The sequence below is a fragment of the Otolemur garnettii genome, unplaced genomic scaffold (genome assembly GCF_000181295.1).
Source record: "Otolemur garnettii isolate 467f Iridium unplaced genomic scaffold, OtoGar3 scaffold00057, whole genome shotgun sequence".
Taxonomy (NCBI): domain Eukaryota; kingdom Metazoa; phylum Chordata; class Mammalia; order Primates; family Galagidae; genus Otolemur; species Otolemur garnettii.
Window position 1 is genome coordinate 2,135,967 of NW_003852452.1, and position 15,729 is coordinate 2,151,695.

At 39.4% G+C, this 15,729-nt stretch overlaps 1 protein-coding gene and 1 pseudogene across 1 annotated transcript in view; both read right to left on the minus strand.

Annotated features, from left to right (window-relative positions):
- The window catches only part of LOC111726209 (sulfotransferase 6B1-like), a 20,587-nt gene extending 8,863 nt beyond the window's left edge, over positions 1 to 11,724 (minus strand). The window contains exons 1-5 of the mRNA XM_023514686.1: positions 11,580 to 11,724; positions 8,967 to 9,151; positions 5,718 to 5,844; positions 679 to 773; positions 340 to 526 (exon numbers count right to left, since the gene is read on the minus strand). Coding sequence (XP_023370454.1) covers positions 340 to 526; positions 679 to 773; positions 5,718 to 5,844; positions 8,967 to 9,151; positions 11,580 to 11,724 — 739 coding nt within the window. The remainder of the gene's footprint in view (positions 1 to 339; positions 527 to 678; positions 774 to 5,717; positions 5,845 to 8,966; positions 9,152 to 11,579) is intronic.
- Positions 11,725 to 14,421: 2,697 nt separating this feature from the next.
- Positions 14,422 to 15,729, minus strand: part of LOC100967206 — an 11,672-nt pseudogene continuing 10,364 nt past the window's right edge.

Below are 15,729 nucleotides of genomic sequence, written 5' to 3' on the forward strand. Positions count from 1 at the left end.
AGATTAAATCTGATGAACACGTGTGTACAGAGGGAAGCAGAAAATGGGAGGACGAGGGAGAGGGGCAGAAACCTGCCTAACAGATACAACGAACACTACCTGGGTGACACATTTGAACACTATCTGATGGGCACATTTACAACGCTGGCTCAAACGTGAAAAAAATGGGTACATGTAAACAAAAACATTTGCACCTGGGACATGGTTTGAAATAAAAAAAAGAAAAAAGAAAGAAAAGAAATCCTAAAAAAAAAAAAAAAAAAAAGTGGGGGAGGGTTGCGAAATCAGCTGCTTCCAAATTTGAGCCCCAGACAAGTACCATCTGGCTTTCTGGCTTACCTTTCCTAAAGACCAGGTTCCTGTTAGATGTCAGAGCACAGATGGTATGATTTGCATCATGATTTTCTTTGGCTGCGTTGTTTTTCATTTCATTGAATGATGTTTTCCAAGCAATCTTATTGATTTCGCTGTCACTCACATTTATATCAAGGAAAGTCGTCATTTTCCTTATGCTTTTAGAAAGATCCTGAGCAAGAAGCAAACCCCAAAATAGGTGAAACTCTTATCAAAGCACCAAATTCCTTCCCTGAAACCCAAAAGCTGAATTCATGAATTGATTTCCTATTTTACCTCTATAGAATTTAAATGTTGATTGTCAAAACATTGGGGAACACTTACTTTTTTCATTTCCTCATAGGATATTATTAGAATGTTTTTATTGTCTTTGTGCTTTTCCCAGCTTAAAACGTGATCGAACCAGGATCCATACACCACTGAAAGAAAAGGGAATTGTCGTGTGAATGTTAAACATGGTGGCTTTGCATCTCTGGATTCGTCTCACTTCAAAGAATTCAAAGACAGGCTCATACCTAGACTCTGGAGTGACAGTTCTCCCTACAAGAGCTCAATGCCACTATTGTTTCAACTAAGTACAATCTTTTGATATGAACTTGGAGGATGGCCATGTCTTTTATAAGGTTGTTGGTGTTTTATCTCCTCTTTCTAGCAAATATTCTTCTACCATTTGAAAAAAAATAAGGCAATAGAAATACAAAGATACATGTTTTTCCAACAATTGTGTTCTGATTACTGCTTTGGCTCTTAGGAGAAATAGGGAAACATTTAGAATTTATCATTTTCTTCCTGAAATGTGACATGTTTTTCATAATTATAGGCTCTTAGCATAAAAAGTTTATAAAATTCTATGAAAGAAAGATTCTAATGACTTATCTTGGTTTAAGGCTGAAAAATACAATCTTAGGGATTTGTCTGTAGTGTTATTTTCTTAAAATCTCTTTCTTGTTGTTAAATGACAGTCTTAGAAAACTCCCAAGACTTAGAAGTAAAATAATGTCATGAAAAATTACCTCCTCAGCAGTGATGATTAAGAATAAAAAGTGAGCAACTTCTTGTCATCACAAAAAGTCAACTAGCTTGAAATCTAAAGTATAAAACATAGTAATTTAAGGTACTACATATACATCATTCCATGCAACTTATTATCCAAGCTTTCAATTCTACCTAACGCCCCAAGCATAAAAGAGCTAATCTACTAGTGATTTCCTGAAGATCTGCTGACTTCTGATTCATCGAATAAACATTTATTAAGCCATTAGTGTCTTCCAGACACCATGGCACACATTTCAAATGTTAAAGCTTTGAATATATTGAAATGTAATTACCCCCAAACTAACTGCAATTTCTCATGGCTTCAGTTTTTGAAGAAACAAAGGGCAAGAAAATAACCATAATGTATTTTTAAAACCGGAATTTCCCAAACTACTTAGGTGTCATTAAAGAGCTCAGTTCTCTGTCCCAGGGGCCCACGGGTTATAGGGTATAAGAACAGGTTCTTGAAAAAGCTGACCTGTTACAGCCTTTAGTTACCAGTCATCTTAGGCTGTTTCAGGGACTTACATAATACCTTGTCCTAGAATTACCCAAATTACCATGTACTGATAAGAGGTTCATCTTCTAAAAATGGCCAATTTTTTTTCCCAGACGTAAACACTGGTGAGTGGGAAGACTGGTCTCTCATTTTAATGTTTCAGAAGGAAATGCCTTAAAATAGATTTAAGGATGAACTTTTGGAACCATAGCCGATGGTAAGTTGAGAACCAGCTATTCTATTATTAACTATATTAGTTTATACCAAGGCCGCATTAATACAATCTATGCTTCCCATCAGCTATTCCAAACCTGCCACGCTTCTTGCAAACCTTCTATCCCTCTCACACATTGGATTATAATGAGCATCTTAACTTCAAGTTTCCACAAAGCACTCTGAATACAGGGTAGTTGTGCAGAAAAGCAAAACTCTCTGGGATGCTTTAACCTAGGAAACATAGTACTGACAGAAGACTCGAGAAGGCATTATAGGAGAAAAAAAAAAAAAAAAACCAAAGTGCTAAGATGATAGCTTTCTTGGGATATCAATCAGCCAGGGCTATGTTACAACACCACTAACAGTTACTGTTTAACTTGAAAAACTAACATGTATTTACATACTATGTGAAAGGTAAATTAGACGATTATATAAATGACTAGCTATCTATGTCTAGTGTACTATAATCTATAACTTTTATAACAGGTATGAGACATCATGATGCCCCAGTTGTAAAATAATCTCTTTAGATAACAACCTACTTGCAACATTTCTGTCCTGGTGTGAAACTACAATAGAACATCTATAAGTGGCCACACAAATGATTGTAACAAACCAGTCACCACATGGAGGTGGACAACTTAAGGAACTAGGCCTGCTGTACTGACATGTGCATGTGGTACATGTCTGGTCTATGAAAATTAGGGCCACTTAAGGAGACGGGCAATGTAGGAAGATAGTCAGCTATGGAGGGTCTACTGTATTTAAAAGTTTTCTGTGTCTAGTAGAATAACAACTAAGTCTATTTGGAAGGCCACTGGGAATATTTTACCCAAGAATATATTTCTTTGACATATTTTGAAATGACTGCAATAAGTCCAGAAGACAGAAGTAAGGCTGCAATGTTGTCTTTTGAGGGCGGAAATTTTCATCTATAGAGAATCTCCATTAATCCAGCCAGGTCTTTACTTACTCAATCTAGGAAAGATTAACTCATTTCCTGAAGAGAAACATTTACCATGGCTTCTCTTGGAGGGCTGCTCCCTATAACGTTTCAACATACATAACGTGCCTGTCTTGGCTAGCAAACCTTCCTTTCTCTCTCCTACAACCCATTCTGCCACCACAAACCAGGTTAGCTACAATCTAAGCCCCATTCTTTGAAAACTTCTGTCCCTCATTGAGAAGCTGAGTTTTCACTCTGAAAGATCTCAGGCAAACTGGTTAAATAAATTTGAATGTTTTATTTTCTCCTATTAATCAATCTGCCTCATGTCAGTGATTTTTCAGCAAACCTTTATGGGGTCAAGGGCCTTGCTCACTATAATTTCTACAGCAGATTTCAGCCATTACCTATCTTAACAACCCTGGGAACAGATCTATTAATCCTATTTTATATTAGGAATGTAGACAGAATGGTTATGCTGCTTGTCCAAAGGCACAAGGGGAATAGGCACAGTCAGGAATTGATACTAGGCTTTCTGCCTCCGTTGCCTGTTCTTTGTATGACATCATATTCTCATTAACAAAAGAAACAACCCTCCCTTCCAAAATTCATTGAAGAACATCCCTGAAACATAGTCACATGCATGTAACACATACGCACACGCCAGGAAAGCAAACAACCCTCTAAGTACTGAAAAGTGAAATTATGGTTACCATCCAAATAGATTTATTTTAAAAGCTTTAGTGATTCAGTGACTATTCCTGGTGGTGAAAGGGTTTGTCCAGGATCAATTACCCACCTATAAATACTGGCAAGAAGAATCCTTTACAACTAAAAGTCTATTTATTCTCCTAAGAAGGTATAAAAGAATCACCTGGAATACTGTTCCACCTCCACCCTGCCCCTTCTGGACATTCTGCTAGGACTCCTGGTAAAAATGTCAGATGCTCCTTGACTGCAAGTGACTGGCGCTGAGTTCTGACCTTAGTGGGCATTTCTGTGGCTGCATGCACAGAACAGTAATCTCAAGAACAGGAGTGGGGCTAGGCCTGCTGCACTCTGCCCTGGTGAGGTCATGCCCACAGTGGGCTTTGCACAGTAACAGAGAGGTGGTGAAATCAGTTCACATAGCCATGAGAGAGGGCTGGTGAACCCCAGTTGCGATGATGGGAGAGAAAGCAGCATTTCTTGTCATGAGGAAAAGCAGACTCTTTTGTTTTTTTTCAATTTATGTATTTAAACCCTGCTCACTCCAAAAATGGAACTGAAGTGGATTAAGGCATGCTAACTATCTTCAAATATTTAGAACCCTATCATGTGGAAGACGAATTAATGATCAGAATTTTGGGGGGGGGCAGGGGGGATGGATGAATTATGGCTACAGTGGTGAAGGCAATGAATTTGGAGCTGGCACCTAAATTTAAATCTTGACTCTGCTCCTTGTTACCTCCACATCTGTGACAAGGTTCCCCAGGACCTAGCTAAGTGTCTAATCATACAGTCAGTATGGAGTAGATAACAGGAATGTTTTTTATAACATCTCAGTATTTCCAAGATGCTTTGTAGGGGTAGTGGATCTGTTTACAGAGTTAAGACTTTCAAGCTTCACCCATGCAACCCCGGGGGATGTTGTGGGATGATTCAAACATCAGTTGGGGGTTTTGAGCAGATAAACTCTAAGGCCCCTGTCACTCTTGAAATCTTATGATTCCACTAAATGTGTGACATTCATGGAAAGTTCAGGAGGAATTTAGACGAGAAAGAGGCATAATCTTCTAAAGGGAATAGAGCAAAACAATGTATAAACCTGTTGCTGGTGGGTTGCCAGTGTCCTCAGGTTTAAGTTATGCTTGCTGAACAAATAAATGAAAAAAAAAAAAAGTTTAACAACGTGCAGGGGGAAAGGCAAAATTAGCAAATAAAAAGATCCACTCTAAGTCCAGTAAGAAATAGGATTTGGGGGGTATCCGTCATCTCATCAATTATTTATCTTCTAAATTGTGTATATTTATTTTTGTTCAATGAAAGGATTCAGAACTGAGCATAGTTTGGCTTTTTTTTCAGTGCCTCAGACACCACTGAGTCAGGGGAAGGAGAATACATTCAAAGGTGGTGCAGGACGGGCGTGTGCTGGGTAGCTCAGTGACACCAAGTTCCATGATGATACTTTTCAGATAAAGTGCTTCCTTTAGTTTCTAAAAAACTGATTATTTCCTAGTTTGTTTATTTGTATATTTGGGGGATTCATTTGTGCGCATGTGTGTTTGTATATTTTTTGCTGATTTGTATTATTTTAATTTCCAGGCTTTCAGCAGTATATTTCTGAACTCCAATCGGTCCACAACTATGTCACTGAAAAGGCTGATAATGTGTGTGTACATGCATATAAAAAGCAGATAATGTGTGTTCGTACAGAATTAATCTCTGTTTTGGAAAAGTTAAAACCAGCTCAATAAGGGACCATTAATAGGTACCAACCACAGATAATAAGAGAGACTGAAGAAGCAAAGTGAGAAAGAATTTGCTTAACAAAGATCACAGAATAAGCTAGTTGATGCCCTTCAGAAAACACACAGTTAAGACCCATTTGCACTCTTGGAAAAATGCTTTCGTGTTGAGGGAGAAAGTCCGCGGCACGTTAGGAATGAAAATCATTTTTAGACTTACCGTCTCCTCTTAGGAATAGCTCTAAAAACACAGCCCACGTCTCGATGCAGGGGAGATTAGGGTTATCTCTGTAGTAGTGGAACAGAGAAACAGCTGTATCTTTTGGATTCCTAATGACGTAGATTATCTGTTTAAAAAAAATTAATTTATTCTTGGATGACAATAACCTAAATACAAAACATTTCCTAAAAGAAAGTAGCAGCTGAACTTAACCTGTGCACATCCCAGTGATTTTTGCCAGCTTCGACTGATGATTAAACACCGAGTTAGGCCAGTGTCTCTCAAAACTTAATGGGAATAAGAATCGTCAGGGGATCATGTGAAAATGCAGATTCTCAATCGGGAGGCACAGGATGAGACCTGACATGCTGCGTTTCCAATAGGCTTCCAGGTGATGTTATGCTGCCAGTGTACCAACCACACTTTTTAAATTTATGCACTAAGTTTGGTCCTATCTTTTAGGGGTAGCCATGGAGAAAACCCTCCTACTCATAGGACAAAATTACTTTTTTAATATCCATATATTATTAAACTGATTTACATAGAATAAGATGTCTTGCAAACTGTTTATTTATTTATTTATTTATTTATTTGAGACAAGGTCATGCACTGTTCCCCTGTTAGAGTGAAATGGCATCATTATAACTCATTGTAATAACTTCAAACTCTGTCAAGGGATCCTCCTGTGTGAGTATCCTGAGTAGCTGGGACTATAAGCACACAGCTTATTTTTTAATTTTTTATAAAGATAGGTCTCCCTATGTTGCCCAGGCTGGTCCTGGACTCCTGACCTCAAGCGAGGCCAAACCACCTTGGCCTCCCACAGTGCTGGGATTACAGGCATGGGTGTATACTGCACCCAATCATCCATTCTTATTTATAGGAAAAATACTATTTGGGTGTTTCCTTTGGCTACAATTTAGTCCCCAAAGGAGCAGGGAATCTGAGATATACTCCCAATTTCTATGAATACTGTAAGTGCAACTTAAGTCAATTCAATAAATAGGCATTTGGTATCTCCTTTGTATAAGGGAGTGTATAGTGCTCCACATCCAAGGAATATAATAATGAGAAAAACAGAAATGGTTCCAGCCCTCTCAAAATTCATGGTCGGGTAAAGAAGGGCAATTACCTTTGAGGGCTGTAATCAGAGAAGGATAAGGGGCAGCAGGCATATGCATCTAATCATAGGAAGCCAGTGGGACAGGCTGGGTGTGACAGGGTTATCTTTGATCCTGGTCACTACTGCACAGTACCAGATGTTCTAGATGTTGTACTTGCATTTAATTGACAGTCAGGGTAAAAAATTAATTGTACTTGGGTAAGAAAGAGTTTGCCGAGTCACCCCGAGTACTTCCTGTCTGTGTCATGTTCATAGTCCAGGCACTGTGTGCTCCTTGAGGGATGAGTAAAGGCCACTGTTTACAAAAGGAATGTCACCTCCCCCACCATCCCTGCCACCCTCGTGTCCTCTTTCTATCCCAAGAGTGACTTGTGGAAGAACCCAACATATGCTCTAGGCTTCTGAGTGGATTCCCAGAGCCCAAGGCTCAAAGAGCACAGTTTGAAAAATCTACTGCCTTAACCAAAAAGGATAAAATGAAAGAAATGTAAAACTCAGCCAGTCAGTTGGACCTATTGATTTTGGCATAGAAAATAGTTTTTAGGGCCTTCAGAGCCCCCCGCCCCCAAGTTGCACGTCTCTATTATCTACTGGGGATGACAACGCAACCCATGAAAGTGTATTTCACACAATGTGTTGGAAGAAATCACCAGAATTATTGGAGAGGGTTGGGGGGAAATGCAGCCAGTGTCAACTATGGAACAAAAAATCATGACATGAGCTGGAAAACATACATTTCACACCAGAGAGTTTAGAAACAACAACAACCAAAAAAGCTGAAATAAGAATTCAGAAGAAACCATAGAAGGCCAGGTTGGGTTGAGAGCTGGCAGGGAAAGACTGGGAAGGGACGTGGTGTCTGACAGGCCAGGCTGGAGCCAGAAAAGCTTGTCCAGTCTGGGGCTCTCAGGGGCCATGGGCAGCAGAGGATAAGTCAGGCTGTCAGGTGTAGAGACTACTGGAGAGGTTCAGTCCCTGGGGAGGGGCATGTTGACAGTGCTGTACTTTAAGCCTCTACCCTCAGATGGTTAAGAAGCACCCTAAGCTTTCTTTACTTATCAAGGAGAAATGCCTCCACTTGCCGTTGTCATGCACACACGTACAAAACACACAGCTAGATATTCAGGAGCTATCTGTTATCAGTGTGTTTGCCTTACCCTGAGTAAGGGTCATTGTGCTTCCTGAGGCCTCGCTGTTCCACTGGTTCTCTTTCCCTCCCTCTCCCTTTTTCTCTTCTCCTCCCCTACCCTCCCCTCCTTCTTCCTTGCCTCCCTCCCTGCCTTAGAAATGGTCTGTTTGAAATGAAAATGATTGGTTGAGTGATCCATCTTTCCCTGTTCTGACTGATTTGCTGGGGATGAAAGCAAATCTCCATGACATTTTCCCTCTGGTTGATGATGTTTACTTTCATCTGGGCAGAAGAGTAGATGGTGTGCACAGAGGCCTTGTGGTCACAGAGTTGCAGTCTTAGGAAGACCTGATGTGATTCATGCACACTTGACTGGTAGGCTGTTGTATTTTTAGGTTTAGAGTAAGGCTGACGTTGTCCGAAGACGTTTCATTACTGGGAGCTTGTTACAACTGTCACATGCATCTTGCCTTTGCTGGTCAAATATCTTCTTCTTCTTTTTTTTTTTTTTAATACTACTCATGCATACACCTCTAAAGAAAATACAATTCGGCCCTACTGGTATCCTGTAGAGAATCACTTGGCACGTATTACATCTAGTCTGTTTTTAATGCGTGTGCATGTACATTTTAACTAAGTCAAATAAGTCAGTATAAATGGATCTAAAAACATGGCTGTCCTTACCCTTACCCTATAAGCATTTCTCCATGAAAAAATAAATTTGAATAAGATATAAAAATAGAAAATATTCTTTGAAAGTACGATACTTTATAAATAATAATGTATACCCTTTTAAAGTGGCTTGCAGGTAGCTATTCTTGAGTTTTTTATAATTTATTTACTTTTCTTTTCCCATATCATATCTTGCACATTTGACAGATAATATAATTAATATAAGCAGCATTTGCTCTGCCACTTTCAAGCCATGAGACAGATTAAGAATCAAAGCCCATTTTCGTCAGACTCCTGAGCCTGTGCCCTTTGCCCTCGGACTCACCTTGCATTGGTTTTGTTTAATATTCCTGGGTAGCATGTCATAGTTCAAATGCGTTGGAATTACTCTTCTCTTAGAATGCATTTTTAGCTCTTCAAATTTAGAAATGTCTCCAAATTCAATAGGTGACGTTACAGTCATTTTAGCGTTGGGAATACTCCCAATGACTTCTGCAACCCAGTGAGTGCCTTCGCACAAAAAGAAAATAAAATGCAATCTTAATTAAATGTCACTCTTGGTGAAATGAATATAGAAAATTAGCATGTCGTAAAAGCAGTGAACAGTATTAGTTGTATTATAGATAGTTATGATTACCTCCTGACACCCATCGAAACCTGTAGAGACATTTGAGAGGCTGATTCATTTTACAGGTAGAATTACGTATGAAAGAGCACAAAGGAACACGAAAAGAGCACGTGCTGGTTCTGTGGGTTGAAACGCTCTTCTGTGCTGCAACTCACCTTTGGACCCTTCTGCAAGTGGCAAGTTCACACAGACCTTTCCACGTAAGATGTGTCCTGGTCCTGCAAGCTTGTGTATCTTTCCCTTGCCTAAAGTGTCTCAGCAGTCCCCACCACCTGCAGAATTGCTCTTGTCTCTGCATCTCCCCACATTGCACCCAACTCTCCCCTCTATTGGAGCCCACCCCACACCAGAGGATAGTTGCCTCTGCTCCTGTTCTTATCTGCCCTTTCTCTCTTGAAGATAAACAGTGAATCTTATTTTTGTTGATGTGCAAATAAATGATAGTTACATGAAGCATTTGAACAATGAATGGATGCTGTTTTCAAACATCATAGAAACACAAGCCTCCTACCATGGAATCTGGAAAGGAAACAATTTAATGTTGACATGAAGCTAATGATGAATGTGCACAAGTGTTGTCGATAATAGTAAATTACACTAGAGAAATAGAATTTGGCAGGGAAGGAGGGGGACATTTTGATAATTTGAAAGCAATGTCTGTCCCCAAAGAGTTTAAATCAGGCCTTATCTTCATTTCTCTCATTATAATTTCGATGAGATAAAATATTAACAAATGTATAGTTGAATGAGTATTTAAACAGTACTCTCATTTGCTTTGTATGTCTCAATATTAAGACCATTTTAAATTATAATGTAAGTCTTAAATATTTATAATTATAGTATTCATATAAATGTGACTCATATAGTAGTGATAGTGGTATTCTTTTAACAGAACATACTGATTTATTTTGATGAAGGAGAGGGAATATGCAAGGCTTTGTGGTCCTAAAGGGGACCTCCTAGCACCTTTGCAGATAGTAGAAGATGTCAAATTATAGGCATCATTATATGTAGTGGAAGACTATGTATAGTTGCTTATATGTGGTGTAAGTTAGCCACCTGCTTTAAGAATGTTTAAAATGTTATATATTAGTTTTTTTTTTTTTTTTTTTTTTAGACGGAGCCTCAAGCTATCCCCCTGGGTAGAGTGCCATGGCATCATGGCTCACAGCAAACTCCAACTCCTGGGCTCAAGCGAGTCTCCTGCCTCAGCCTCCCAAGTAGCTGGGACTACAAGGCGCCTGCCACAACGCCTGGCCATTTTTTGGTTGCAGCCATCATTGTTGTTTGGCGGGCCCAGGCTGGGGATTTGAACCCGCCACCTTAGGTGTATGTGGCTGGCGCCTTAGCCGCTTGAGCCACAGGCGCCGAGCCTATAAATTAGTTTCTAAACTAACATGTCATTTAAGATAACATATATTTACTCACAGAGTATAACCTATGACATTTCAACATTTCTACCCCGAGTTATTTAAGGACAAACAATAGTTCTATGTATATACGTATAAATGCACATACACAGATGTGTGTAGTTTGTATTTATTCTCAAAAAGCACCCTGGAAAAACTGGCCCAGTGTGAACTTGTAGTCTTCCCTGCACAGGACCTTCTGGGCTTCAGATGAGGGAACACAAGGCTTACCAACTCAAAGGGAGCTCCAGCTCTTAGTTGCAGAACTCATGGCAGCAGATGCATGCCCATTTCCACATGTCCACTATTCTGAAAATAGCAGCAAGCAGTTGCATGGTATGTACCCTGTACACCTCTCAAAACCAAAAATAATAGGTAACTAATTTTGATTATCTCCAGAATAGTATTATTCATAATTATCTACTCATGGATGTATACTCTTCAAAGTGGGAGCAAACTTGGAAGTAAAATACCTTTAACAATAAAAATATTTATGTTTCTTTTAGACTAGAAGGAAAAATATTATTTATCTATAAGTCAATCATTAAGTATATAAATTGCACAAACATTATTTAGTTACCATTATGCCTGGTGCAGATTATGATGAGAATTTTATATTGTTATAAATATTATGCTTATTTTATTTATTATGCTTATTTATTTATTTATTTATTTTATTGTATGTCTTCATGAATAAAAAAGAAACAAAAATATAGTGAAGCTTTACATTTTCCAACTGAATTTCCCACTAGGCACTTTTTCAGCTTATTAATATCAAAATGTTTAATTAGAATTCACTGTGGTCAAATTCTGCAAGATAAAGATTCTGCAAAAATGAATACTTTATATCTGATTATTATTGCATTTCTATACTTTTTAAAATGCTGTAAAACAAACTTACCGGATTTTGGATATGAAACCAGGAACACATCATCTTCTCTTGCATCAAAAGAATCCAGAGAATTTAGAAGTTCTTCTGAAGACATGGTGGAAAAGAGTATACCCTTGAATTTATGAAGAACATTTAACTGGTTCTGGGATGACATCTTTTGTCAAATTTATCAAAAAGTACACTGGCTTCCCACAAAGCACAGAGCAAGTATGGTTCTTGGTCTTTAGCTCAGGGGCTAAGTAACTGTAGAGTAACTAAGCTGGCATTATAAAGAGTAAGGGAGCCAAAGTCTACTATGAAAATGATGCTATCTGAATTTTTCTGATAACACTTATTACATAAAGTTTCCTTCAACTGGACACTCAGGAGTGTTTGTATGCAAAGCTACCAAGCTATTAGAATGTCATCATTATATAAGGGAACTAAAATTAATCAAATTCTTTGGCCTAGATAAGGAAAGGGTTTTAGTGGCTGTAATTGATTAGGTCATTATAGAAATGATTAGAAAATTAGATTTCTTTCCATTAATATTAACACAGAGAAGAGGAAGTAGATAGTATTGCATTTTAGAAAAGGGGTGAAAAGAGAATTATAAATTTTTCTGGGAATCAGCAGATAAATGTGTGGCTAAAGAAAGATAAACCATACAAGCAGTACTTTAGATAAGATAATATGGAAATCAGAACACCCAAGTCAGAAAAGAAATATCTTAAGCTTTGACGTAACCAAGAAGTTTCAGGTTGAAGTGAAGAGACGCTTGTCTGAATCATTCTTACCTTTCATCACTAATATTGTATTATTCTGTATTCATTTAGATACAGCAACTAAGTGCCCAGTTATTTCAGTGAACCACAGTTGAATCATCTTAGTTGCTTTGTCTAACCATCAAAGAAATTATACACCAAAAAAGAAACAAGCAATACTTTAACTGAGGTCTACTTAGGGAGACATAATTGAAGAGGATATTCAAGACAGTAAATGAAAGTGAAGTTTAGAATAATCACATACATAGAAAATTCCAAAGAATCTACAAGCAACTAGAATCAATATTTGAATTGAGCACCGTTGCTGGATTATGAGGTCAATTCATGAAAATGAATCATATTTTTGTATATTACCAATTAAAAAATAAAATTTGAAAAACTAGGGTAAAGTTTAAAAAAGAACAAGTAGAGTAATAAATAAAATATATGCAAGGCATTGAAGACTACAAAGTATTACAGAGGTTAGTTAAAGAGGACCTAAATAAATAGAGAAATATACCATGTCTGTAGACCAGATGAGTCAATATAATTAAAGTCAAAATTCTTCATATTGATTTATAAAGTGAGTTCAGTTTGATCAAAATCCTAGGTGCATGCATGTGTGTTTGTGTGTATTGATAAACAAGCATTTATATGGAAATAAAAAATCCCTAGAATGGCCAAAGGAGAACAAAGCACAGGACTTATGCTGTCAGAGTTCAAGATTAACCATACAGCAACAATAATTGAGATAGTGCAGTGTGAACTCAAGGCTCTATATATAAACCAATAGGGTAAAATGAAGAGTACAGAAAAATGTACACACATAAGTGGTCACTTGATTCACTCAAAAGTAAACTTTAGTAAGGAAAGGATGTCTTTTAATGCATGGTACTCATTCTTTTGGATCCATAGGGGAAGTAAAATACATCCTACTTTATACTACATACAAAGAACCAGTCAAGATAGAACAGAGAACTAAATCTTAAAAGTAAATAGCTTACAGTAGAAAATATAGGGGAATATTTTCACAATCTTTGAAAAGGTCAAGATTTCTTAAATTGGGTACACAAATCCTGAACCACTAAAGAAAAAGATTTATAATTGAACTTCTTTAAATTAAGAACCATTAAATGGTGATTAAGAATTGCCATTTAAAGAGTAAAAAGCGGGGTGGAGTTAAGATAGTGGACTGCAGCCAGATTTCCACAGAGGCTCCTGTCCAGAAGACTTAAAGGACAGAAGTTTAGCAAGTAAGCTGATGGTTTGGAGCTAAGCCAAGAGAGAAGAATGAAGAACACACAACTTTGCTGAGACGAGCTTCGACCCCCCCCAAAATACAATCAAAAGGTGCAAAATCCACCACCAGAGGCAGCAGAGTCCTCTGCTCCTAGAGCTGCGCATGACATGGTCGGCGGTGGAGGAGTCCACTGCTCCGGGCGGGCCCATAATTGCTTGCTAGAGTCACACGCGCCCCTTGGGGAAGCGGTGGAGGAATCCCCCACTCCGGGGAGGCCCAGAACTGCTTACTAGGGCCATACGTGTCCTGGACAGTGCTGGAGGAGTCCTCTGCTCTGGGCAGGCCCAGATCTGCTTTCTAGAGCCACGCGTGCCCCATGGGGACTGGCAGAGGAGTCTCCAGCTCCCGGCAGAACTGCTTGTTAGTGCAGGCATGAGCCGCAGGTGGCAGCAGAGGATTCCTCCACTCTGGGTGGGCCCAGAACTGCTTGCTAGAGCTGCATGTGACCCGTGGGCAGCTGCGGAGTAATTCCCAACTCTGGGTGGGCGAAGAACTGCTTGCTAGAGCCATGTGAGATCTGCAGGGGGCGGTGGAGGAGTCCCAGGCTCTGGGCAGGCTGAGAACTGCTTGCTAGAGCTGCGCACATCCCGCGGGTGGCAGCGGAGGAGTTCCCTGCTCCAGGCTCCCACACTGGGCGAGCCCAGAACTGCTTTCTAGAGCCATACAAGCCCTGCAGGGACAGTGGAAGACCCCCCCCATTCTGGATGGGCCCAGAAATGCTTGCTAGAGCTGTGCACGACCCGCAGGCAGCAGCAGAAGGGTCCCCAGCTCCAGGCATGCCCAGAACTGCTTGATAGAGCTACGTGTCCTATGAGTGAGATGGAGGCGTTCCCCACTCCAGACACCTGCGCTGGGCAGGCTCAGAATTGCTAGAGCTGTATGTTCCCATCATCCCTGACTGGCTGCCCAAGACCTATGAGAGGACGGTCAGTTGAAAGGGAACCATACTACAACAGCAGTACACCGAGGTGAAGAGCAGTAGCCACAGCAGTGGGAACAACAAGGCTCATACCCCTCAGGCTCTTCTGGACAAACACACTTTGCCTCTCTGGGCAACCAGAGGAAGCTGGTATCTTCTCCAGTGGAGGCCACTGACTGAAAGGTTCTGGTACAGCCCCCACAAGGTGTAAATTCAGCATGGGGCAGAATCAGTGGAAAAACTCTGATAATTCGAATACCCAGAGTAGATCAACTCCCCCAAGGAAGGATGGGGCAGCTGCAATTGAAAATCCAATCCATAAGCAGATGGCTGAGATGTCAGAAATTGAGTTCAGAATTTGGATAGTAAATAAGATTAACAGAATGGAAGAGAGGAGGGAATTAGAATTTCAAGAAATGATTCAAAAGATGTCTCAAGAAATGATTCAAAAGATGTCTCAAGAATTCAATGATTTCAAAGATAAAATGACCAAAGATTTTGAAACACTGAGGCAAGAGGTTGCAGCCCTCAAAGATCTGAAAAATATGGTAGAATCCCTTGGTAACAGAATGGAACAGGCAGAAGAAAGGATCTCTGACATTAAAGGCAAAGCTTCTGAATGTTCCCAAGCACACAAGGATGAAGAGAAATGGAAAGCAAAAACAGATCACTCTCTCAGAGAGCTCTGGGATAATTCGAAGAAAACTAATTTCGTCTTATAGGAATCTCTGAAGGTGACAATGTGGCTTCACAAAGCACAGAGGCTCTACTTCATGAAATTATGAAAGAGAACTTTCCAGACATGCCAAGAGATTCTGAAATTCAGATAGCAGACAATTTCAGAACCCCAGCACGACTCAACCTGAACAAGACATCCCCCAGGCACATCATAATTAACTTCACTAAAGTTAATATGAAAGAGAAAATTCTGAAAGCAGCTAGATGTAAGAAAACCATAACCTACAAGGGGAAGAATTTTAGAATGACTGCAGATATCTCTGCTGAAACCTTTCAGGCTAAAAGAAGGTGGTCATCAAATTTTAACCTCCTAAAACAAAATAACTTTCAACCCAGGATCCTGTATCCAGCTAAACTGAGTTTCATTTATGATGGAGAAATTAAATGCTTTAATGACATTCACATGTTGAAGAAATTTGCTATGACTAAACCAGCCATTCAGGATATTCTCAGACCTAT